Genomic DNA, 25,969 nt, shown 5'->3' with positions numbered 1-25,969 from the left:
ACTTGCTCCCAATGTATACGTTATGTCCTGCACGGGCAATGGAAAAAAGGACAAAAAATTATCTACAATCTCTCTCTTTCTCTCTCTCATCTAATTAGCATTTTTTTTATCTTGAGAAAACGTCCATAAATATTTGGATCATTTTTAAGTAAAATACAAAACTTAACTGTGCTGGTGATTGATGTGTTTATTCAATAATGTTTTAAAAGCTCATAAAACTTATTTATTCCCCAATATTCATCTAAATACGCTTTCGTCTTACATTGTATCCTACACGGGCCATGAAAAAGGAAAAATATTCACCTCCTCTCTCTCTCTCTCTCTCTCTCTCTCTCTCTCTCTCTCTCTCTCTCTCTCTCTCTCTCCTTTATGTATTTTTCTCTTGAGAACACGCTCTTGAATATCTGAGTAATGTTTAAGTAAAATTCAAAGCTTAACTCTATTGATGAATGACGGATTTATTCAACTATGTTTTGAAGTTTCACAAACCTTATTTATTCCCCAATGTTCATTTAAATACACTTATTCGCAACGTACTTTATAGCCAACATGGGCCATGAAAAAAGGAAAACGATGATTTACATCTCTCTCTCTCTCTCTCTCTCTCTCTGGAGAACAACTACATAAAGATCTGAATAATGTTTAAGTGAAATTAAAAGCTTAACTCCACTGATGAATGACGGATTCATCTAACCAAAATTTAATGACTGACGCATTCATTTAACCCAAATTTAGTTTCATAAATTTATTCCCTAATAAAATACATTCTCTCTCTCTCTCTCTCTCTCTCTCTCTCTCTCTCTCTCTCTCTCTCTCTCTCTCTTTTTCTTTTTCATTTTCTGGAGAGAAACTATATAAACATAAGAATAATGATGAAGTAAAATTAAAATCTTGACTCCATGGACGAATGACGTACTTATTCAATCATGTTTTGAAGTTTCACAAACCATATATACAGTATTCCCCAATGTTCATCTAAACACACTTGCTCCCAATGTATACGTTATGTCCTGCACGGGCAAAGGAAAAAAGGACAAAAAATTATCTACAATCTCTCTCTTTCTCTCTCTCATCTAATTAGCATTTTTTTTATCTTGAGAAAACGTCCATAAATATTTGGATCATTTTTAAGTAAAATACAAAATTCAACTGTGCTGATGATTGATGTGTTTATTCAATAATGTTTTAAAAGCTCATAAAACTTATTTATTCCCCAATATTCATCTAAATACGCTTTCGTCTTACATTGTATCCTACACGGGCCATGAAAAAAGGAAAAAATATTCACATCCTCTCTCTCTCTCTCTCTCTCTCTCTCTCTCTCTCTCTCTCTCTCTCTCTCTCTCCCTTCCTGCAAGCATTTCCAAAAAATTCTTGAAACAACCGGTACATCCTGTAAAAATGACCTCGTTTCCAAAGAGGGAGACAAATCGTTAATGACTTCGCGAAGAGAAGAAGAAGAAGAAGAAGAAGAAGAAGAAGAAGAAGAAGAAGACGAAGAAGAAGAAGACGAGGAATGATAGACGGGAGGAGACGAACGCAGGAGATGGGACTAAATGCTGTTAAAGTGAGTCAGTTCGGAGGACAGAGGATCGAGGCAAATCAATTAACGTTGCAGCGCCTCTCAATTTTCCCCTCCAGCGACAAAAAGAGGCTCAGGACAATCCGGCAGCGCCCTTCTTTCACTGCTTCCACGTGACAGAGGAGCCCCGGGTCGGGCTGGGCGGAGGAGGGACTGAGAGGAGGACGTAAAGCGAGCGAAGGCAAATTGTGTCATTATCTTCAGCAGGTGATGAGGACGGCATTAAAAATTGCGACTGACAGGGTGGGAGGTCTTTTGTGTGACGATCGTTACGGTCTTGTAAGTTACGTTCGCTGTAATTCGGTGTCTTACGAATTGCGATCATACGTTCACTACGATGATAGGTGTCATAATTGATTACTACAATGAGATTGCAATGATAGGTGTCGTATATTGATTACTACAATGACATTACAATGATAAGTGTCATGTTGATTGCTACAATGAGATTACAATGATAGGTGTCGTATATGATTACTACAATGAGATTACAATGATAAGTGTCATATTGATTACTACAATGAGATTACAATGATAGGTGTCGTATATTGATTACTACAATGAGATTACAATGATAGGTGTCATATAATGATTACTACAATGAGATTACAATTATAGGTGTCGTATATTGATTACTACAATGAGATTACAATGATAGGTGTCATACATCGATTACTAAGACTACAATGATGTGCCATATATTGATTACTACAATGAGATTACAATGATAAGTGTCATAAATTGATTACTACAATGAGATTACAATGATAGGAGTCATAATACTGATTAATACAATGAGATGTCTCATAAAATGCCGTTACTACAATACGAGGTCTTAAAACATTACAATAAATCATCTGGCATATTAAGGCCGTCAATGAAAGTCGTATAACTTAGCCACTACGATAAGGGGTCTTTTAAATTAAAATCGCTCGAAGTGCGAGGTCTTACGAAATTACGATCGTTTCATTGAGAGTTTGCATGGAATTATAATAAATGTAGTAACAGGTTTTTATACATTAAGATCGCTAAAATAAGAGGCCTTGAAGCTTCTGACTGCCGCCACGATAGGTTTTATAATTTACGATCGTATAATGAAGGACCCCATCTCGTACAAAGGAAAATGACACCTTGGAAAAAAATTCGATTTTGGAAAGACAGTTTTCGCAGCATCATTCTCTTTTTGATATAGGGAAAAAAATTCTCTCTCCTTCTATGTAAATATTGTAAGCATTACTGGATAACAATAGCTTACTGAATTGAACTGAATTGAACTGAATATAGAATTGAGGCCAAAAGCCAAGCACTGAGACCTATGAGGTCATTCAGCGCTTAAACGGTAATTGGCAGTAAAAGGTTTGAGAGGTGTAACAGGAAAAAACCTCACAGCTGCACTATAAATCAATTGTCAGGAGATGATTGAAAGCAAGATGGGAGAAAGAGAATATGAAAGGAGGTGCAGTAAAAGGATCGAAAGGGGGCCGAAGGGACGTTGCAAAGATCCTTAGGTAATGCCTACAGTGCACCGCATGAGGTGCGCTGACGGCACTACCCCCTACGGGGAAACACAAGATTATGAACCTGCAGTTGTACGAAATATGAAAATTAAGGAGACATAAAGGGAAAAATATGAGAGCTGTTGAGAATTTTCAAGGAAAACGTATACGAATGCTTCTAGAAACCTCCCAGAGAGAGAGAGAGAGAGAGAGAGAGAGAGAGAGAGAGAGAGAGAGAGAGAGAGAGAGAGAGAGAGTTTCTCTAACGCATTATTCACCATCTCCAGAAATCCTTGTATGAGGAGGAGAGTTCAGTCATTTGAGAGGGAGGTGAATGCGCAAATGAATCTTGGTATAAAATATGCAAATTGAGAGTCTCTCTGAAGACAATGTAGTCCTTGGTCAATGGCCTTTGAAGGATTGTTAGACGCAGGTGACAGGAGAGAGGAAAATTTAATGATGCATAAGTTCGGAGGACCTATTACCATCTCCAAAAATGAGATTCATTATATCGTTTGAAGATGTAAAGGGGTTCTTGACAAATTTCAGGAAATGGAATGTAATCGTGAGTCGATAAGATTACTGGTGAGATGCCCCAATATGGGGTGGGGGTTGCAACTGAGCAGCTGACGAGTTTGTAAGATATGTCTTGGGAACGGAAAGACTATAAAAGATTGGCCGAGATTAAAACTTATTCACTTATATAACGGAAGAGGATAGTGTGCATCATGGTATGTCCGGAAGTGATGTATAATATATATAAATATCTATATATATATATATATATATATATATATATATATATATATATATATATATATATATATATATATATATATATATATATATATATATATACATACATACATATATATGTGTATGTATATGTATATATACAGCATAAATATGTATATATACATATATATATATATATATATATATATATATATATATATATATATATATATATAATTTATGTATGTGGTTCCCTTGCATACATGGAACTTGGTGAATGAGTGACTCAGTCTTAAGAGAAATGAGAAGCCGATTCCTCTGTGAGTATTACCTGTGAACTCGGAGAAGTCAATTTTAAAAACTTCCGTATTTATGAGTTTACAGAGGAACTCGACTCTTTCACAATTAAGGTTTTTCCCAATTAATTTCGCGGATAGTTTACGTGAATTTCGTCCTTCAATTTCATTTTATAGCTTGCATATTATGAGTGAGTGTGGGTGAAAGAGTTTATAAATATTTTGGACCCCTCATCAACTTTGTCTTCTGAGTCAATTACCCCCGTTTCTGACACACCCAATCATTCACCTCCAAATCAGTCCATCAGTCAATCGAACCTATTAACAACCAGAAAAAACAAAGACACAAACCAAAACTAACATAACCCCCTGTCGGAAATTAATATTAAATTATGAATATATCAGGCTCATAACCCCTTTCTTTCAACAGACGACACGTACATCTAATTTCCTTTGTTTTCTTTTCTCTACTGTCTGAAGCATTTAAAGAAATATAATGAAACTCCAAAGGTCCACACACCTCAAAACACCGTTCTGAAGGTTATACAAGGTAGAAAACTAATGGATTTGTTGTTTTTTTATATAGCGAATGCAGGTTAATGGCATGGAATGGAATATAGAGTTTAAGCCAAAGACCAAGCACTGGGACCTATGAGGTCCTTCGGCGCTGGAAAGGAACTTGAGAGTAGGTAGGTTTGATAGGTGTAACAGCAGGAACACCTCGCAGTTGCACAGTGAAATGATTGTTAGGAGAGGGTGGATAGCACCATGGAAGAAAGATAATATGAATGGAGGTACAGTAAAAGGAATGAAAGGGGTTGCAGCTAAGGGCCGAAGGGAAGCTGCAAAGAACCTTTAGTAATGCCTACAGCACACCCTGTGAGGTGCACTGACGGCACTACCCCCTTCCCCCCAACGGGAATGCAAGTTAATGGCGCCAACAGTTCACATTATCACCTCCTTTCCCATACATCTGCAGGTGAACCTCGACTCAGCCGACCTCAACTTCTGCTGCGCCGTGACATAGCTCGACCCTGGGCAAGAGAGGACATCCTTTTCCCTTGCATCGCTCGAGGCCATCCTCTGCCAACGGTCGCGTAAGTAACTGCTAATAGCTTTGTTCTCAATGAATATTTAATTATCAAACTCGAGAAAAGTCACTGGTCACACAAAGCCAAAAATCATGACTTCCAATGACTGATCTACAGTAAGTCAGTAGTTAGAAGACGTCAGTGGCTCCTTGTTAAAATAAAAACATAAAATCAACGAATCCGGAATTATAATCCACGACTAGCTCCTCCTCTTCAGACAAAAGTATTTATGACTTAGATTTTGTCCCTCTTACCTGTGATTACATTATGTTCATCAGAGTTCGATAGTGAGTTCCTGATTATATAAATGAGCAAGAATTACTGTAAAACAACGCTTAATACTGGTTACATAAACTGAAAACAAAAGCTGATTGTTCAAGCCATTTTCAAAATTGTAAATTTCTTTCTACACATTTTTTCATACTCAATAGAGTAGATAAGTGTGTATATATAATAAATAAATAAATATATATATATATATATATATATATATATATATATATATATATATAAATAATCTCATTAAATCTACTCTGAGTATACCTGTATATATATATATATATATATATATATATATATATATATATATATATATATATATATATATATATATACAGTCCCTATATGTGTGTATATATGTGTTTATGTACAAAGAAAAGCAATATTAAACATCTATATCTATGTAGCAGTGATAAGCACAAAAGTAAACATTTAATCTATGCTAGATTACAAGCAGCGCAGTCGCAGCATGTATCTGGTAATGATGACGGTGCGGCGTAGCGCCCTGCAAATTGCAACTTCTTTGCATCCACCCCAATAACATCCCGACTTCCCGTCGCCTTCAGGTGGTACAGAGACGACGAGACTCACGGACGCGTCAGTCTCAGCAGCAGCAACACCAACGGCCGCCTTCAGGTGATCAACGGCCAGCTTTTCATATCGTCTTTGCGGGAGGAGGATAAAGGACATTACCTGTGCATTGCCAACAATTCCGCAGGGACAGACTCGTACAGGTGAGAGCGAACGGTGCCATCTGATAAACACAGACAAAAACCTTTCTTGGACTTCTGAGAGAGGCAAAACCAGTGTACGTATTACATAGAGAAAATCTTTTATTTATCCCGGGGAGGAAAACTTTCATATATTACAAATGCAAACAGACAGATAAGGCCTTCCGGGTATCACAGGCAGAACAAAACTCATTTATTACAAACGCAAACTACCTGTTGCACATACAGACAAAAACGAATTTTATATATTACTGACACAATCAATATCCTTTCATGTATTACAGACACCTGTTTCATATTACAGTCACAGGAAAAATTTATACATTATAAGTACAGACATCATGAACTACTACCTTGTCTGTATTACAGACACATGAAAACATTTCATGGATTACAGACGCAGTGAAAAGCATTTGGTATTTGCGTGTTAAAAGTTTTTCTCGACTGTCATAAAAAAAAATATTGTCCCCTCATAATGATTAGCCTGATGTGGCTTAATTGTTCCTATCTATTCTTTACAAAAGGTAAATGGAGTTAAAATATCAGTGAAGGGGAAACAACTGTAACGAATTGTTAGAAGGGGGATAAAATGAAAAGGGAACAGTCCATTTTCCATTCACAATTACCCCGTCAAAGGGGTATTTAGTTCCAATACACCGCTGTTCCAAGGCAGATAGCAGCTAAAATAAAATTCATGTTCTATTCCATATTTGTTAATTGAAACCATGTCAAAACATCATAATTAGACAGATAGACAGACAGACCTGCTTAATGCATTACCATACTTAATCATAACCATTTGATCCGAGTAACCAAGTCATCACCGTAACACTTTTTCTTTCCAGAGTCGATATTCTAGTAAGGGAGCACCTGAGCGTCACTGTAGAACCAAGCCTCCAGCGAGTGGATTTGGGGAGGCCAACGAAGCTGACCTGTCGAGTCTCCGGGTCACCGGTCAATTCTGTGACCTGGTATAAGGACGGGAGACCCCTTCCTCCTCTCCCACGAGTGACGAGTTATGACAAGAGCTTGCATATAAGTCAGGTAAGATTGATTTTCTAGTAAAGAAAATTCAAGGAATGAACGTTTTTAGGCATACGTGCATGTAATATATATATATATATATATATATATATATATATATAATATATATATATTATATATATATATATATATATATATATATATATATATATATATATATATATATATATATATATATATATATAATTTGTATTTATGTGTATGCATGTATTTATTAATATGAAAGTGTATTTAAAATTTTGAAAATACACACACACAAATATATAATATATATATAATATTGTATATATGTATATATATATATATATATATATATATATATATATATATATATAAACGTGTATGTGTGTGTGTGTGTGTGTAGCACCAGCGCGTTCGTTCTACGATTAAAATTCATTAAAGCAAAGTAGCGTGAGGAGAAAAATGGCAATTATTACTGCTCACGTCCCAGTCACGGAAATAAGTCTTATGAAGAAAGTTTCCATGGAAATGAGAATCTGGAGGAAAAAAGTACAATAAAGCAGAAGCTGCTAAAGTGTTTGAGAAGTGACTTGCGATCGCACACCTTCGCAGAAGAAAGGTGAGGTGACAGTTGAGACTGGTTTGTGTCATACCAATAATTGAAGAAGTATTATGTGAGAGACATACGAACATTTGTTGCTATTCGCGGCTTTCATTTATATGGTAGTTCTGAATACTTCGTTGCCAGCGTTTACCGTGATGTCTGAGTAGGGTAAGAAGCATTTAGTATAGTACTCATTAGTGTAGTAATGTTCATTACGGAGACATCAATTACGTAGTTCTTGGTGCGGTTTTCTAGAGCTGCGGGATGTCCCTAGCATTGCCATAGGTATCATCTACAAATCATGTGCAGTAGACGAAAGGGTTCCTTTTCGAAATTATGAAATCCTTCACCCCACTCACACTCAGCCAAAAAAAAAAAAAACCACTTCTAGGGAAACAGCATATTCATTAAGATGTCTGTCCATTGCAATTCCATCTACTTGGTGGTACATACTTCGTCTGAAGCAGGAAAATGGGTATCCTTTACGTGTAGTTCAAGAGTACACAGTAGAGTTTTCTTTGAGTAGCGCAGGTGAGACATTATTTTAATCTTAGATAAACTGAACAATGTGGTGTACCGGTACGATGGTAGACAGGAAATCTTTGTAGCAGTTAATGACGACACGGTTACTAGGGTTATGAGTCCTTATATTCACATAAGCATTTCGGTGTAAGCGATCCCTTCTCAATTTATGCAAATTGTTACGTTGATTGATTGATTTATGAAATTCAGGATGTCAAGCCAAGCACTGGGGTACTTTCGGCCACTCAGCACTTAGACAGCGGAAAGGGGAACTGGCGTGGTTGAACAGCAAGATAAAGATCCAGAAAATAAAGGATATGAAGTACAGGGATTCATTGTGAACATTTATAATTTGGAATTGTTAGAATTCCATATATCGAAGTTAAAGGAAACCTTGCAAAACATTTGGAAATATGCTCAGAGGAGACCCTTTTTTAATACCCTAAGGGACATAATTTAACGAAGGAAGGATGAAAGTGCAACTGGTAGTCCACTGGACGTATTTCTCATTGAAATATAGCAAATAGAGAAAACCAAAAATTTTAGTCAAGCACATTCTAGTAATGGAGATGTATAGTACATACGAACTACGGCTCAACACACTTCAGTTGCGTGATCGTTGCTGACAAGTAATAAAATAACTGCTCCTTCAATTATTGTTGGTATGTAGATGCTATGACAGCGTAGATAAGGTGGACATCTATGAGAAAATCTCTACAAAAGGCCTGCGTTTAATTAAGATGAAAATCCGCAACAAAACCTCGAATTTGTTCCTGATGTTCACATCTGATGCATCAACGTACATTGTTGCACTTAGAGGAAAACTTATTTGGAGACGGAGAACTTGCTAAAGTCAGTTTGTCGCATACTGAGGTAAAAATCGTATCGATTCTTCAAAAAATGGTGCACCAGCACTAAAAAAAACACATTCTATCAAAATATATCAGTAACCACAAGGAAGATCTATCAACAAGCAAAAACAACAACAGACCAGACTAACCTTCAGTTGCGAGACAGTGCAATACGCCTTAAGATCCCAGAATGACACAAACCAATCTCAGCTGCCATCTCACCTGTCACCTACAAATGGCTGTGATCAGAGGTCACTTCAGAAACACTCGTTAACGGCAACCTTCTACGCCAGCACCTAAAGAAAGGAACAGTAATTATTGAGCATGAAAGGGAAAGTTATCATTTTGCAAGTGACTGCACTTTGCATCTACTTAATGGTGATAACTGTGATAATTCGTCACCTTAGTGTGACTCGGTTGAATGAAGTTTGTAAATGGTGTCCTAGAACTTTTTCTTTTTATCGTTTACTAAGAAAGAAATAGACGTTCATTTTGCAAACGTCATATTTGTGCAATACTAAAATTTAAATATACAGTTCTTGTTATAAGTTAAGTATATCTTAGTTTAACCAGACCACTGAGCTGATTAACAGCTATTGTTCCCTTTTTTTCGACGTCTCAATTTTTATTAATCCATACTACGTAAAGATGTCCCATAACTACTACTATTATTATCATTGCTGTATTATAATCCTTCTCTGTATTACATTTAAAGTTTAATAGCAAAGTCTTTGAAGCACGTCTCTGTGTTACGTACATCAAAAGAAATCTCTGTAAATAAAGCCAATTTATAAAAACTGCAGATATAGAGGATATACAATACGTACTCGATTTCACCACAGTTACCACATTTTCTAATGTTTCTAATAATAGAAATTTGTAATATCTGGACTGCAGCTAATGTGCCATGTACTTATTTTTAAAACAAATTTCCTTTTTGTTGCTCCAGTGAAACATTCTCACTTTTCCCAATAGTTTTCCAGTCTAAACGAGGACAGTTCTCTTCAGTAATGGGCCTTACCATCGAGGTACTCACAATGCATACCGTGTATCTTTGCTCTTCAACCAGGGGCGTCATTTCAGATTTTTGAATCGGGCGGGGGTAAAAAGGCGGTTTGGCGAGCGAAGCGAGCCTAATCACCTGGGGTTTTTTTATTCTGAGCTATTTTATTTGCTTTTTGAAACACAAAATAGACAGATAGATAGAAAGATATAATTTAATGTGATGACACATTTGAATTTCGGTAGGAATAATGAAAACCAGCTGCTGTTACTTCTTGGGGCTTGGTGGGGTGAGGGGGCAAGTTGAGGCTGGGGGCATCTTGAGTCTCGGGGGAAGTTGCCCCCCCTAAATGGGGAAGCTTTATTTTCCCGACAAACCTTTCTTACGGTAGCAATTGCTACAGAGTAATAAAAGCATGATGCAAAGGATACTTGCTATATTGTCCAAAAATCAACTACGTAAGTTAATCCGACACTACGATGGAAATTTGAGAAACCCATGTCATTCATAACTCCTTCATACGCACATTTATTAAGCCTAACCCTCCTTTCCTTCCTGGTAACGATAATGTACTTCTGTTAATGGGATGATTATTCCCATTCGACAAGTAAGTGAAATAGTCTCATTTAGTTTTAGCACACTCTTTTCATGCTAGGCAAAATACGAGCTACGTCTCATACTTTTGATGGTGAATTTGACTTAATAATGACAATGGCAATAACAATAATACTTTTGATCTTTGTCATATGAACGAGCACCTCTATTTTCCTAGCGGTCTTCGACCAGTTTTCCTCACGTTACTTCAAACAAGGCCAAGAGAGACAAGGTCTAACCATTTTTTTTTCTATTTGAAGGCTTACAATCTTGAGATACATAAGAGTACATTTACGTAGTAAAGTTATACATAAACGAAAAGAAAGTTATTTACAATTAGAAACTTTTATAAACTATTCATTTTGCATAAAAAAATTATAAAAAATTAATTAAGGTCTGACCAATTGGGCGGAATCGCCTCCCACTTGGGGTAATTACGTAGGCGATGACGTATCCTAGAGGTACCTGCTCATTACGGCAATTCACCTGCTGACGCAATCGGGAGGTAGACAAAGCTCCGCCTACATGGGGGATTTGGCGGGAAGTGAGCAGACCTTCTCTTTCTCTTGGCCTTGACTTTAAAACCATTGCAATAAATATCGAACATTTACGTACAGTCAACGGTTTCTAACCAACGGAAAGGCTACTGTATTTTATCTCAACGTCTAACAACGCCTACAATACAAGTTTTGCTATTATTCAGCTCTGCACCGGTAGCGAGTTTAAATTTATAATTTCCCTGAAAGTTTCACAAACTGCGAATCATCTGTAAAACCATGAATACATATATCTAAATTACTGAGTAACTTAGGATTCACAATCATACTATTATCTTAGTTCCTGAAAGAAAGACAACAGTGCTAGAAATGAGCTGAGAAAGCCATTTAAAAAGACACTTAAACTCCAATCAAATCAACATTCAGCTGGGAATCCGAATTTCTCCATTACCTACAAAACAGACTGAATATTGACCCTTTCAAAAGTTTTCACCCAGTTTAAATTATCAACTGATATTACAAGGTTGTTTCTTATTGTGTTGTTATATTTCATTATTGATTTATCCCTCACACCGTAAAACTGTTCTTTTGATATTATTTTGTCCACTACATAGAACATTTTGTTCGCTATAACCTTTACTAATATTTTATGGTCCATTAAAAATGCAATTGGCCTTCATTTTTGCAGAACTTCCAAATCACCATTTTTATCATCCAACCTCGAAATTCCTAAATATTGTGAGTCTGAAATGTTTTAAAAAAGCGATAAATCTTGGCATTTCCATTATTATTTTCTTAAAAATTCCACACGAGCACCGTTATTTCCAGACGACTTTTAACTATTCATGTTTTCCACAGCATTCCACACTTTTTCCTTCTCGGCAACCAAAACATGAATATCTACAGAACTGAAGAGCATCTCAGAGTGCATCCTGAAGATAATACGCATCCTCTTTGTACCTTTAACTTCTGGACCTTTTACTTGTCTAGGTTTTGTAAAATAGTCATCACTATTTTGTTTTTAATTTCGATCCGAAGCAAATATGCTGAACCTTTTAGTCAAATCATGTATCTAATCAACCCCACACTTTTCATCCTTCGCAAAACTCGTTCCGAATTTTTCGTTTCCATCAGTTTACAAAATTTAACATCAGATTGAAGGCTAGCCTCATGAAAATAATGCAGTCTTGTTGGAAGTATGCTTAAAAATCCATATTTCTCACTAGATAATTGCTTTCACATTTTAATGAGGAAAAATCCACTGATTTTCAATCCATTCCCACCACAGAATAATGTCACTAACTACCTTTCTTGATTCAACAAACTGACATAAATTAATGAAGTTTTCTTCCAGTTATTCCAAATTAAGTATTTTAATGTTTAATTCCAGTATCCCTTGCCAAATTTGATCCCATTTATTGGAATTGGTATATGAAGTTTAGGCCAAAGGCCAAGAACTAAGACCTATGAGGCCATTCAGAGCTGAAAATAATGTTGAAACAGTTGTTAGGAAAAGGTGGAAAGAAAGATGGAAAAAAGAGAGTACGAACGAAGTATAGTAAAGGGAATGAAAGGGGTTCAGCTAAGGGCCGAAGGGATGTTGCAAAGAACCCTAAGTAATGCCTACAGTGCACCGCGTATGGTACACTGACGGCACTACCCTCTTACGGGGCATTCCATCTATTTCCATTTTACACATAACGCAAAGTGGGAGGAGAAACTAAATTGGATTGTTTCTGAAAATGTTATAAATTTATGACGCTACAGTTTTTTTCGTAATATCCCATATACCCTAGAACTATAGTTATCGCAAATACTTAGTATGTATACTCAGGCAAACTTTTTTATATAAATAATTATTATTTAGACCAAATCCCTGGATAATTTTACAGAATCCCGTAGATAATAAGTGTTTATTAGCGTTGCTGCATTCCCCCACACAAGTAATACAATTAAAATCTTCACCAAGGATTTTGTATTCACAACTGTCTCAAATAATACAAATCTTAATTTAAAAAAAAAAAAAAAAATCTCTCTGTGCTCTAACTAGTACCTATGTGACAGGCATTTACAACAGGAAATGTGTTTATAAAGTATTTGAATACCAACAATTTCTCCTAAGTATCCATTTCTTGAGTCAAGATTTTTCTATCTTTGTTCATTTATTCATAGCAAAAAGCAAATATCAGTATATTTGCTACAATAATTTGATACCGAAATATCCTTTACATCGTATTCCTAAAAACGTAACATGACAATACTGTATTATAATGCAGTATCAGACAACATCCATTTGTTTATTTGCATCATTTAGACCCTTGACTTTTAAGTTGGCAATAAAGTTTCATAATCTATTTTTCTTTACTAAAATGAATCTTCTCTCCATAATCCATTACCAACATTTCCACTTTTAAATTCCACTTATCTTCGTTGACAGCTTCTGATATTTCTTTCGTATTTTCAGCTTCACGGTCATTTTCATCACTTTATATAATAATTCACTGGTTATTTCCTTCATATCAGGGGGTATATCTGTTCTTTGAGCCATTAAAGTTGGCATTGCTTCGATAACGTCATTATCTCCTGTTGAATTCTCCTCCTCTGTAAGTGATAGTTAGCGTTCGGGGGTGGGGGGAGTCTGTTCGAATTCCTCCGCCAAATAAGTCAGCACTAAATCCTGGTTGGTTTCCTGAGAACCGCCGTAAGGAGCATTCTGTATTACATTCACGTCGTCCTTCTTTAAGCACATCCGTAGCATCCCTTATAGAATTATTTTTCCTTGTAGCCTGACTATCCTCCTTTTACTCTGTACCGTCTTCCTCATACTAACCTCCAGTCGCTTTATCATTAAATTCCATTTCTGACGGCTGATCCAGCTTACAGTTCGTAGAACTGCCCGTCGTTGTTTCACTTCCGTCACCAATAGCGTTGTCATTATGCCCATCCTGATTATTTACATTTGTATTTTCCTTCTGATCTGCTTCCCTTCACATTCTTTAGAATCATCGATAGCCCTGGTTTTTTTGTACATATCATGGACATTTAATTGAGGTTCTTAAGCTATAAAACATCCAGCAGCCACTTCGTTTTACGTTACCATTATATTAAAATGCAATACTGTCCCCGGATTTTTAGGCAAAAGGGAATATGTTTGCCGTGTGTTTACCATCGAGTAGGCTAGTCTCGTTTGGCGCATTTTGCCATACTGGCTAGAAACCTGTGTACGATGCCATGTCTCAAAGGGAGCATATCTAACTGATATATGCTTAAATCAGCTACTTAAGTATTTTCCCTGTTACCAATTCGGTAACTACTGTCGTCAAATTTAATAAAACTAACAAACGAGGTGCATAGGCCTAATGAATATCAAAACTAACACGCGGTTTTATAAGTCTTACCTACTATTAGGCGAAAACCAACATTCACTATCTTCAAGTCTATCTTCATCAAAAATCACAGAGTAAAAAGTCACTTCGCTGATCATAGAAATCGTCACGCTCGCTTTCTATTGTTGTATTAGATGGCGGTGGCCCCAGGAATAGCCTAAGTGAGCTGGTGAGGTACAAGGTCTTGGCCAAATTCCCTTCGTCGTGTTGCTGACCAAACAAACTCGGTCCCAAGACCAAAATATTCACACTCAACTGTACCTTCGGGTTCTGCATATCTTATAATAGTCCTGAGGAGAAATCGTGCACAGAAAGTGGTATGTCTAGAAAATCGACAGAAATAAAGAGCAGCTCTGATAGCGGGACCGTCACCGTTTACAAAGCTGCTGCTGCTTCTTCTTCTTCCTAATTCCGGGGGCAGGACTGATAAGATTAACCGTGTTGCACTAAACGGTATACAGTAGATAAAGACAAGACACTCATATTGCTTCTGTAGAAGAGATAACACATGATACTAAGAAGGATACTACATCGAGAGAGGAGAGAGATCTGATTCCTGAGTTCACTTAGTATGATAATGATTACCTTGTAGAGTTTCTCCCGTTTTCAGTTACATATTGGTATGCATTTTGACTTCGAACTGATCAGTTCCATCTCTCTCTCTCTCTCTCTCTCTCTCTCTCTCTCTCTCTCTCTCTCTCTCTCTCTCTCTCTCTCTCTCTACTCATCCCATATCACTTCTTGGGTACCTTTCCTTTCTTCTTTCCATTCGTGGATCGAACATAGGTACTTAAGTTGTAAGCCTAGGCCTAACATTATGCCACGGGAGAGAGAGAGCTCGCGCGGGCGTAACTTGATTAATTAATTAAGGCAAGGATTAAGTTTCATTGTAATTAATATTAAACCAAATACTGGGTAGGAACTAAAGCAGCCCGACCCCTTTTCTCCCCTTCTTGCATTAATGTTGTTCCCGCGTAAATCCTCTGCTATTAAATCAATTTACGTAGTGCTTGAGGAAGCACAAATGTAGTCCAGGCTCCATGCCTCCTACCACTTTGAAGTCTGCAGCAAAACTGTAGTAAAGATTAGATAGGGGATCTCGGGGAGGAAAAGGCAGAGGAGAGATTGTCGTGGAAAAGTACAAAAGCCAAAGGGGAACACGTAACGAAATTTGAAACGCAAGTAACCAGGATGATTTTAAGTATAAATACATATATAATAATAATAATGGACACTATGAAGAACTATCTCGTTCTTTAAATGGAGATAAAATAAGACTCTTTTGCATATGTAAAACTTGGTATATTGTTAAAAATATATTTTAACTCCTTTTAAAATACACTTAAAATTCGTAAGCTTTACGAGAGCAAATGTTAGACTCCCTCTGACGATGACAGTCGTCCTTATAAAGTTGTAAAGCTTAAGGATTTTAAGCGTATTGTTAAATAATTGTTTTTAAATATATGCCAAGTTTTATAAACAAGAAAAGGGTCCCATTTCATCCTGAACTGTGATAGTAACAATGATAGCATCTGACGATAATAGTTCTTTCAGTATGATGACGCCAATGACAACGTTAAGTGTAAGTGAAACAATACATAGATGACGCTTGTACTAATCAACAGTTACAAAAAGTTCACCAAATTGTTAAAATATGTTAAAGATTTTATGGTGAAAATATAGTATGTAAATGTTCTTTCCCGTCTTATTTTCCTAATGTCTTGAATCTTTGCTTTGTTTTTCCTGTTGGGACCGCGATGTGTGGCTATTTCTTCCCCTGAGAAATGAGGAAGTGCAGCGGCCTACAGTGACTGGTCTCGTGCTGCTAATGTTTTGATGAACTTTGTGCTTGTCCCATAAAAATCTGATGGCAATATTTAAGTGATTTCGCAAGTGCATCGTATTAATAACAAATGTTCTCACTATTATCTTGTTTAAGGTTTTGTGATAGTTGACGTTAAGTTCATTGCCCATAGAGCACCTGTGTTAGGCAGAAAAGATAGACATATGGATATACATTGCGTTTTATATAGTGGGGCTATCAGTGAATCATACCGATGTTTTTTCCTAAGCATATTAAAACGGTTTTGTTTATGTTAGCGATATATCTTGGGTTCTCCCTGTAATCTTTGAAGACTTTGTTAGAATTGAATTGAATATAGAATTTAGGCCAAAGGCCAAGCACTGGGACCTTAAAGTAGTGCCTACAGTGCACAGCATGAGGTGCACTGACAGCACTAGCCCCCTACGGGAAAAGACTGTTAGAGATGTGGGCTTCCATCTGAAAATACCATCTAATCGTTCTCGAGTTGTTTCAGTAGAGATTATATCAAACTGGGTGTTGGAGACTTTACGTTAATGGAGAAACTGAAGGCATATCAGTGGTTTCTGGAAGTAAATTCGATTTAAAGTTCAGAGCATCCAAGTACGTGGCGAATTGGCGTGGCTGTAAATGCAACCCTCATTTTGCCGTGTTACTCTGTTTGCCAAAAAATTGCCGATTAAAAATAATGGGTTGACTTTATCACGTAGTTTCACAAGAACATGTAGTTAGCTCACTTTATCAAGTGTTTCTTTAATGCCATTTAAGAATACGGATCCCAAGTGATACAAATACAATCGTCGCTAAAGTGGTAAACTTTGAAACCAAATTTGTTACTGAATGTATGCTGCAGATACGAACTGTGAATGCAATGTGAGAAAGGATAAATATCTTCGAGCTTCTTGTTGCAGTTACCGCGCTTTGGCCTAAATTCTATAGACTAGTCTCTATTTACTGTAGCTAGACAAGCAACAATTGCTGAATGCTGCACGTATTATACAAGTCAGATGATTTTCCGAAAAGGATGAAACGTGAGCGTTTGAATGCTCTCCGAGTCAAATCACCACTTCCGGAAGATATTGCAAGACATGTCACCTTGAACATCGGCCGGTGTGAAGCAATCAGCGATTCGAAATGTATGTTGCTTGTTAGAGGGTAATCAAATGGCTCCAGAATTCTGGTCGTTTACGAAGTTTAAGCGGATCTGAAATGTGACCTTGCATGCATGCAATGACCTCATCTCTGGAGGCATTTTCTACCATTTGCGAGTGGTTGTGGATGTTAGGGTTGTCGGTCTGATACCTTTCCATGAAAGGGTATATTGATTCGAGGGTAAATTTCTACGCAAGACATCCATCCTTCACTGATAAGTTCAAGGTTTAAAAACATGCAGCAGTTTCGTGTGTCTATATTTAGCTATCTTGTATATAGACAATCATTCAAGTTAAGATTTTTATATATTGTACAGGTAAGCTATATATTGTACAGGGTTTACAAGACATTACCAGTGTTATTTTTCCAGTCTATCTATCCATCTATCTATCTATCTATCTATCTGTCTGTCTGTCTGTGTCTGTCTGACTGTCTGTCTGTAAGCTTCAGGGTAAAATATTTGGCAAAAGAAATGGGAGATTAACGCTCGTTTCAATTCTGAGCGTTTTCAAAATTGCACCTGAAAGCCAGATTTATTATTCTCAATCTATCTCCATTTCTCTTCTGTACTTTTTCCTTCTTTTCATACTTTCCATTTCTCTTTATTCTATATATTTCTTCGTATCTAACACTTGCATTTGTTCCTTGAGAACTTGGGGTATTCTCGTGGCAGTGCTAAAATTAATTAAGAGTAGTTTCATTTCCTTATTTAATACATTAACATGCCATATCTTTACACTGGATTACCAGCCCAGTGAGTATGCAAAAACCAACGATTCTGGGATTAGGAATGGTTCCAAAGAGATATTCTGAATTATCCTGCAATGTTAATATGTACTAACAGGCAATTGCATTCGAATATATACACCAAGGACAGTCTTTGTATGCAACCGGCTCCAGAAAATATGATTTCTCCCTTGCAGTTGATAAACAAATTAATAATAAATACTCTCCTTAGGTGAGTCAAAATTTCAATAGCATGGCAACTTATGATGTAAGTGGTGGAAAAAATTATGCAAATAAAGGGCCATATATGCTAAGAAAGCTCTTCGTTGGGGGAGTCGGTAGAGCTGTGGACTAGCACTCGCTAGGCTTGAGTTCGAGTCTCCGGCCGGCTGATGAAGAGATAGAGCAATTTATTTCTGGTGATAGAAATTCATTTCTCGCTGGAATGTGGTTCGGATTCCACAATAAGCTGTAGGTCCCGTTGCTAAGTAACCAATTGGTTCTTAGCCACGGTAAATAAGTGTAATCCTTCGGGCCAGCCCTAGGAGAGCTGTTAATCAGCTCAGTGGTCTGGTAAAACTAAGGTATACTTAACTTTTATAACAAAAGAAAGCTTGACTAATGTCAGAGCTAGAAAAGTTTGTTGGACATAAGCAAACAAACAAGTTTCCCCTTTTTTAAAGAGGAGAGAGAGAGAGAGAGAGACCAGAGAGAGAGAGAGAGACCAATCTTGAAACACATTTCTTATTTTCAATTCTTTAAAATGAAACTAAATTATTTTTGTGGAAATTCAACCAATTTATTTTAGTGACAAACAGAAAGACTTGAATCAATCTCAATGTGCTTTCAGTGCTAATGGAAGCCACCTCTTGGCTCCAGAAGATACAATGATAAGCAATTTACAAATGGAGGCGATCCCATTAGGATCCATTCTAAGGCTGAGGAAATTAATTACCCGAAATCTTTTAAAACGCTCGAAAATGCGTTGCTCTTCTTCACTGCCGGGTTCAATCTTCTGTCACCCAGAGGTGGAGGTTCTTCTTTCTTTTTTTATGATTTTGTTTACTTTTGGTAATCTATTGTTTTAAGGTTTGTCTTTAATTATAAGCAAGATATACAGCACAAATTATGTGGCGAGAGCTAAAATGATATCCATTAAAAATGTCTGTGTAAAAATTAATAATAATAAAAATAACGATACTAACAATAATCTATGAGGTAACGAATAAGTGTCTGGGTCACATTATTTCACCATGCATTGTCAGCAATATTGTCTATATTGTAAACGTGTACAATTTTACTTCTGGAATTAGAAAAAATGAAGTTTGAATAGAAAATTTACAAAATTTTGTAAAGGGTGAGAAGACTGCATTGGCTTAAGAAAACCCAAAGATATTTTTAGAACCGGAAGGGCAATACCCTCTGGTATTTTGATTGAGCACCCGAGTCGTTTAACTACCAAGTACTAATTCACCCGCCAAGGTCAACAGAGGGACAGCAGGTTTTTATGGAGCGTACCTATCTGGCTGCCCTATGAATGGAATCGAACCTAGGACCTCCCGTTTGGCAGGCGAAAGTTCTAACAATTGAATGACAAGCCGTTGAAGCTGTTGAGATAAACTGTTTGAGGAGTGTCTGTGACGTAAGAACAGCTAAATAGTAAGTTACGTAACCCGTAGGAAGCTAGTGCCGTCAGTGCATCTCATGCGGTGTATTGTAAGCAGTAATTAAAGTTCTTTGCAGCGCCCATTCGGCCCCTAGCTGCAACCCCTTTCATTCCTTTTACTGTACTTCCATTCATATGCTTTCTTCCATCTTACTTTCCACCCTTTTCTGTGAAACATAGTGCAACTGCGAGGTTTTCCTCCTGCTGCATCTTTTAAACCTCTTACTCTCACAATTTTCCTTTCATCGCTGAATGACCTCATAGGTCCAAGCGCTTGGTCTTCGGCCTAAATTGTACATTCTATCTATCTATCTAAGATAAGTTACGCGAGAGGATGTATCAGAATGTGTTGAGGTGGTCTGGTCTTGTGAACGGCAGGTTGGGGAGTGGGGGTTGAAAACTTTTTAATCCACAGGAGTTAAGTGAGAGAAGGAGAGGAAAACCTAGAAAAAGATGAAGGGATGGTGTGAAAGAGCTATTGAAGAAGAAGGGATTTATCATCAGGGAACGCAAGATTGCGTACTATGTAAATGGAGCAGTGCGTATAGAGTGTTCGACATGCTGTTGATGAGTCTCCTGTATAGTTGTATGAAGCTGCTAATGCCATGGAAGTTTACTGTGCATTCATGATTAAGCAATTGAATTATGAATACGGCTGTGAATGATGTGTTATTTTTTCCTCTGGAGACACACAAAGTTAGAGGGAACAAGTTATTTGTAAAAAACTACATTATATATATATATATATATATATATATATATATATATATATATATATATATATATATATATATATGTTTGTGTGTGTGTGTGTGTGTGTGTGTGAGGTATGTATATTAAATAACGAGACTGATTCAACACAGTAAACAAAGCAGTCAGAACCGGCCATAACTGGATGCGTGGTGACTGAACATTTCTGAACCTGTGTGACAAGCAACAACACTCTATGACGTTCAGTTGATTGTGAGTTGCCATTTAGCTTGGTTATGTTTTCTGTAGTGGGCCGCAGCTATGGGAAAATGGTTTCATTCTTCACCAGGACAATACGTCTGCTCACAGCACTTTCTGTAAAGCAGTGTTTGACCGACAAGCACATTCAGCATCGCGCGACTATTATCTTTTCTCAAAAGTTAAATCAGTGCTTAAAGGGACACGCTTTGGGTCAGTTGATGATGTACAGAAGAAAACGGCGGATGTTTTGAAACAGCCGACAGAGACTTATTGAATGGGACAAGCATTAAATTTGTAATGCATATAAAGGTGAGTTATTTAATAAATCCCGTTATTTAATAGACGCACCTCATTATATATAGAGATATATATAGAGAGAGATATATATGTATGTATATATGTATATACATATACATATGTACTGTACAGTACGTGTGAGTGAATATACTGACGGAATTACCATTAATCAGTTGGCCGTTGAATTTGTCAGTCTGACAATATGTTGTGGTTCCATATTCATTAATCCGACTCTAATGGAGACTTAGTCCAATAGCATTAGCCGCAGAGCATAGCCACGCTTTGTTTACTGGAAATGGTCGAAAGGGCAGGTAAACTGCTCGTTTCAGCTACTACAATCGGTCTTAGGGTCCCTCAAACCATCTTAACGTAAATTAGTTGTTGCCGATTGGTTAATGTCATAACAAGGTAGGGACTGAAGGATTTCTATCTACTTGGATCACCTTCGTCAGTGTTTCTGCAGGGAGAACGGGAGCGTCTTTGGTGTAAATTCCTACAAACTTTTAAGAGAGATATAGGTATGTGAGCGAACATGTTTACTGTTTCTCTAGACATGTCATGATTTTGATTATTTTATTTTTTATTTTTTGAGGCTTCAGTGGTTTTGAATTAGGCCTGACGAATTTTATACTAACCAGTGAATGCAGTTAGTATGCTGCTACTGAGTGTATTGAAATCGTGTGACGAGGTAGAATCAAATTGGAATTTTTTTCCGACAATCACCCATGTATTCATCCTACTGGGCGCCGGGCTCCGTCGGACAGTGATCACATCTGATTAGAATTCCATTGCATTTTAATGCACACAATATATATATATATATATATATATATATATATATATATATATATATATATATATATGTATATATAATTATATATAATATATATATATATATATATATATATATATATATATATATATATATATATATATATATATATATATATATATATATATATATCTTTCAGCAATGCAGGCAGAATTTTTGCAAGTTCTCGCCTGAGCTTACACTTGCGTATTAACCGAGTCATTTCCCACATCCTTCCCCAGATATCGCGCGAGGATGGAGGAATGTACCAGTGCCTGGCCAAGAACGACGAGGATTCAGCCCAAGGCGCAGCTCAGCTCGATTTAGGAGGTAAGTATCTTTTAAGCGACGTTCATTTTTATTTTTTTTTTTAAGTTTCTTTGGTGCAGTGGCTTGATTTCTCACGCGCTACGGATAAATATGGTCTTTTAAATAAGCTTTATTCTTATTAGTGCCGTCTTAGTCGCAATGACTTTTACCAAGGCGTTGCGGATGCTTGATCTTTTGAGTGAATTTCATTTTAATAATTGTCGCCTCAGGTAAGATTGCTTTTTCTAACGCATTACGGATGTGATCTTTTACGTAAACTTTATTTTTATAACCGTCGTCTCTGGTGCAGTGATTGATTTCTAACGCATTACAGATAAGTAGGAGTAGCAGGTAGACATATTCTGGTAATTATGAGGCGTCTTATGGCTTTCCATTATCTTTTAAGTTAATGATACGTTATCGCTGAGGCGATAACATACAGATACGTATCAGGTAATTGCGGTGTATCTCACAGACTTCAGATACGTATCAGGTAATTGCGGTGTATCTCACAGACTTTTTCCACTGGTTCCAGAAATTAAATATTTAAGAACCCACTTTTTTAAAAATAAAAATAAGTAATATTTATCGTAAAGCTGATCAAATTTTTGGAAACTGCTATATTTTTTAACGTTTCTGTGACATCGACACCGAAAATGAGAGTAGTTAAGTTTTCCTCTCTAGGTTAAACTCGTTATGCCTCCTGTAAGGGGGTAGCGCCGTCACTGAGCACCTCATGTGGTACACTACTTCAGGTTCTTTGCCGAGCGCCTTCGGCCCCTAGCTGCAACCCCTTTTGTTCCTTTTACTGTACCTCCTTTCATATTCTCTCTCTTCCACCCTAATTTCCACCCTCTCCTAACAATTGATTCATAGTGCAATTGCGAGGCTTTTCTCCTGTTGCACCTTTCAAACCTTCTTACTGTCAATTTCCTTTTCAGCGCTGAATGACCTCATAGGTTCCAACGCTTGGCATTTGGCTTAAATTCTATATTTAGTTCAGTTCAAACACGTTCTGTCGTTTCCATGTTTCTCTGACGTAGGAATTAACAATAAAAGTTTTGCTAACTATACATGTATTCATATATATACATATATATATATATGTATGTATATACATGAATGTATGTATAATGTATAAGTTAGCGAAAATTTTATTGTTATTCCTAAATCAGAGAAACATGGAAACGTCAGAACGAGTATGTATACATACATTCATATATATACATAGATATTTATATATATATATATATATATATATATATATATATATATATATATATTCAAATATATATAATGTATGTACGCAGGTATATATAGCTAGAATCTATATCAATGTACAGAGGAAGAAAAGAAATTTTAGAAAAAAGGCTTATCGAAGGGGAGCAGTTGCATTAATCTTCATATTATTTGTTTGCATAATATCCTCTTATTTAATGTTTTATTTTCCCGCTCTGCTACAGTATTAATTTTGATTTTATGAAGCATAATTAATAAACTGTGTTTACAACCAAATGACGTTTCATCATAATGCATCTGTCAATAGGAGACCCTCCTATTGGACCTCTTCCGATCCATTTGAAGGGACAGTTTTTGGTTGGGTTTCTTTTTTCGTACTTTATAGTATTGCCTCGTTTAAGATTATAGGGTGACTGGTTTTTTAAAATCTTCTGGTTGACAGAGGAGGCCTCTTTCCAACATAGAGCAACCAATAGACAGTGAATGTGCCTCGCTGTCGAACTGCTCAGTTCCAGAGGTCCTTTGTTCCTCAGACCGTTGGACTGCGGAACAGCCTCCCAGAGGATGTCGTGAGATTGGAACCTCAGAAAATTCAAGCGAAAATGCAATGCATTACTGCCCTAATACTGTTCTTCTTGCGTTTTAATACGTTTTGTCTGTTTATTAATTTATTTTTTCTTTTTTAATAAGTGTGATCTCTAGAGTCTTTCTGTATTTCCCTTTACTTCCTCTTGCGTCTTCCTAATGAACACCACATTCTTTGGAAGCTTGAATTTCAAGTGATTGGCCCCTGTGGGCTTGTTCCATATGAATAGGTGTCATCTGCTGAATAATAATCTATAATAATAAAATCTGAGTGGATCTTTCTTGTTTGTCCGCCCCGGGTGGAGGCGAGGTAGGTAGGGGATTGGGAGGGTTGGGGAGACATGACACATCAACCCTCCTGCAAACCTGCTTGTCCGGCCCGGGTGGGGGCGGGGTAGGTAGGGGATTGGGAGGGTTGGGGAGACATGACACATCAACCCTCCTGCAAACCTGCTTGTCCGGCCCGGGTGGGGGCGGGGTAGGTAGGGGATCGGGAGGGTAGGGGAGACATGACACATCAACCCTCCTGCAAACCTGCTTGTCCGGTCTGGGTGGGGGCGGGGTAGGTAGGGGATCGGGAGGTAGGGGAGACATGACACATCAACCTCCTGCAAACCTGCTTGTCCAGGCACTGGGTGGGGGCGGGGTAGGTAGGGGATCGGGAGGATAGGGGAGCTATAACACATCAACCCTCCTGCAAACCCGCTTGTCAGGCCCGGGTGGGGGCGGGGTAGGTAGGGGATCGGGAGGGTAGGGGAGACATGACACATCAACCCTCCTGCAAACCTGCTTGTCCAGTCTGGGTGGGGGCGGGGTAGGTAGTGGATCGGGAGGTAGGGGAGACGTAACACATCAACCCCCTGCAAACCTGCTTGTCCGGCCTATGTAGGGGCGGGGTAGGTAGAGGATCGGAAGGGTAGGGGAGGCATGATGGGCAGCGACCCGGGTTCCAGCGCAGCGCAGCGTGCGCCATCAAGCTCGTAATAAAAATAATAGACAACCAAGCTACCTGGGTCAGTTTAGCAAGAAAATGTATCGAAGTGACATGAGAGAAAGATGTTTATCATTCGAGATTAAAAGACGCAAAGGTGAGCCTGTAATTGCCCACGTCAAAGGTTATGACAAACAGGTAGCGAAGGCCAAGTCACTCGCTCGGAATTCCTCCTAATTGAGACGAATGTTAACTGCCTTCTTGGATATTCGGGGAATAAGAAAAAGGAGAAAATCGCCTTGCGCATGCTCGCGATGCAATGACTTCATGCGGGATTTTTGTGAACTTGATGGAAAAATAAAAAAAACGGCCTCGAAGTAATGATATCAAGATTATATTTTTGTAATAACAGTACTCTTAGGACGTTTTATAGGCAAAAAGTCAAAAGGTTGTACCTTATAGGGAGATGTTAGTTTAGTACAGATCAAATTATATAAATTTAAAAGTAATGGTCCAAGGGCTGAGTTGTAATATCATTGCTCTCAATACGTTTTACATATAAAATTAAATACTGTACCTATCTTGGAACTTCCGTCTCATAAAACCAAAATACATAAAGATCGTTGAAATACTGGTCACAGGAACTAACTGACACAGTTGCATAACTGTCAAGGCGTTCTTGACGGCTATACGTAAGATTGGACCACTCTTCGAACTCTTGATTTCATACTGACCAGACACAAGTAAAAGCTCCTGCAATAACATGGGTATAATGTTTTGTAAAGGCATTGCTCTTTTGGAGTTATTG

The 25,969-nt window shown here is 37.4% G+C and overlaps 1 protein-coding gene across 1 annotated transcript in view; it reads left to right on the top strand.

Moving 5' to 3' along the window:
- Window positions 1–25,969, top strand: part of LOC136848783 (cell adhesion molecule Dscam2-like) — a 351,367-nt gene that overhangs the window by 230,794 nt on the left and 94,604 nt on the right. Inside the window, 4 exon segments of the mRNA XM_067121377.1 lie at window positions 5,089–5,206; window positions 6,046–6,213; window positions 7,056–7,254; window positions 22,340–22,427. Of these exon segments, the coding sequence (XP_066977478.1) occupies window positions 5,089–5,206; window positions 6,046–6,213; window positions 7,056–7,254; window positions 22,340–22,427 (573 nt within the window).

The sequence above is a fragment of the Macrobrachium rosenbergii genome, chromosome 19 (assembly GCF_040412425.1).
Source record: "Macrobrachium rosenbergii isolate ZJJX-2024 chromosome 19, ASM4041242v1, whole genome shotgun sequence".
NCBI lineage: Eukaryota > Metazoa > Arthropoda > Malacostraca > Decapoda > Palaemonidae > Macrobrachium > Macrobrachium rosenbergii.
Note: the sequence above shows the minus strand (reverse complement) of the source record. Positions and strands in the feature narration are given on the sequence as shown.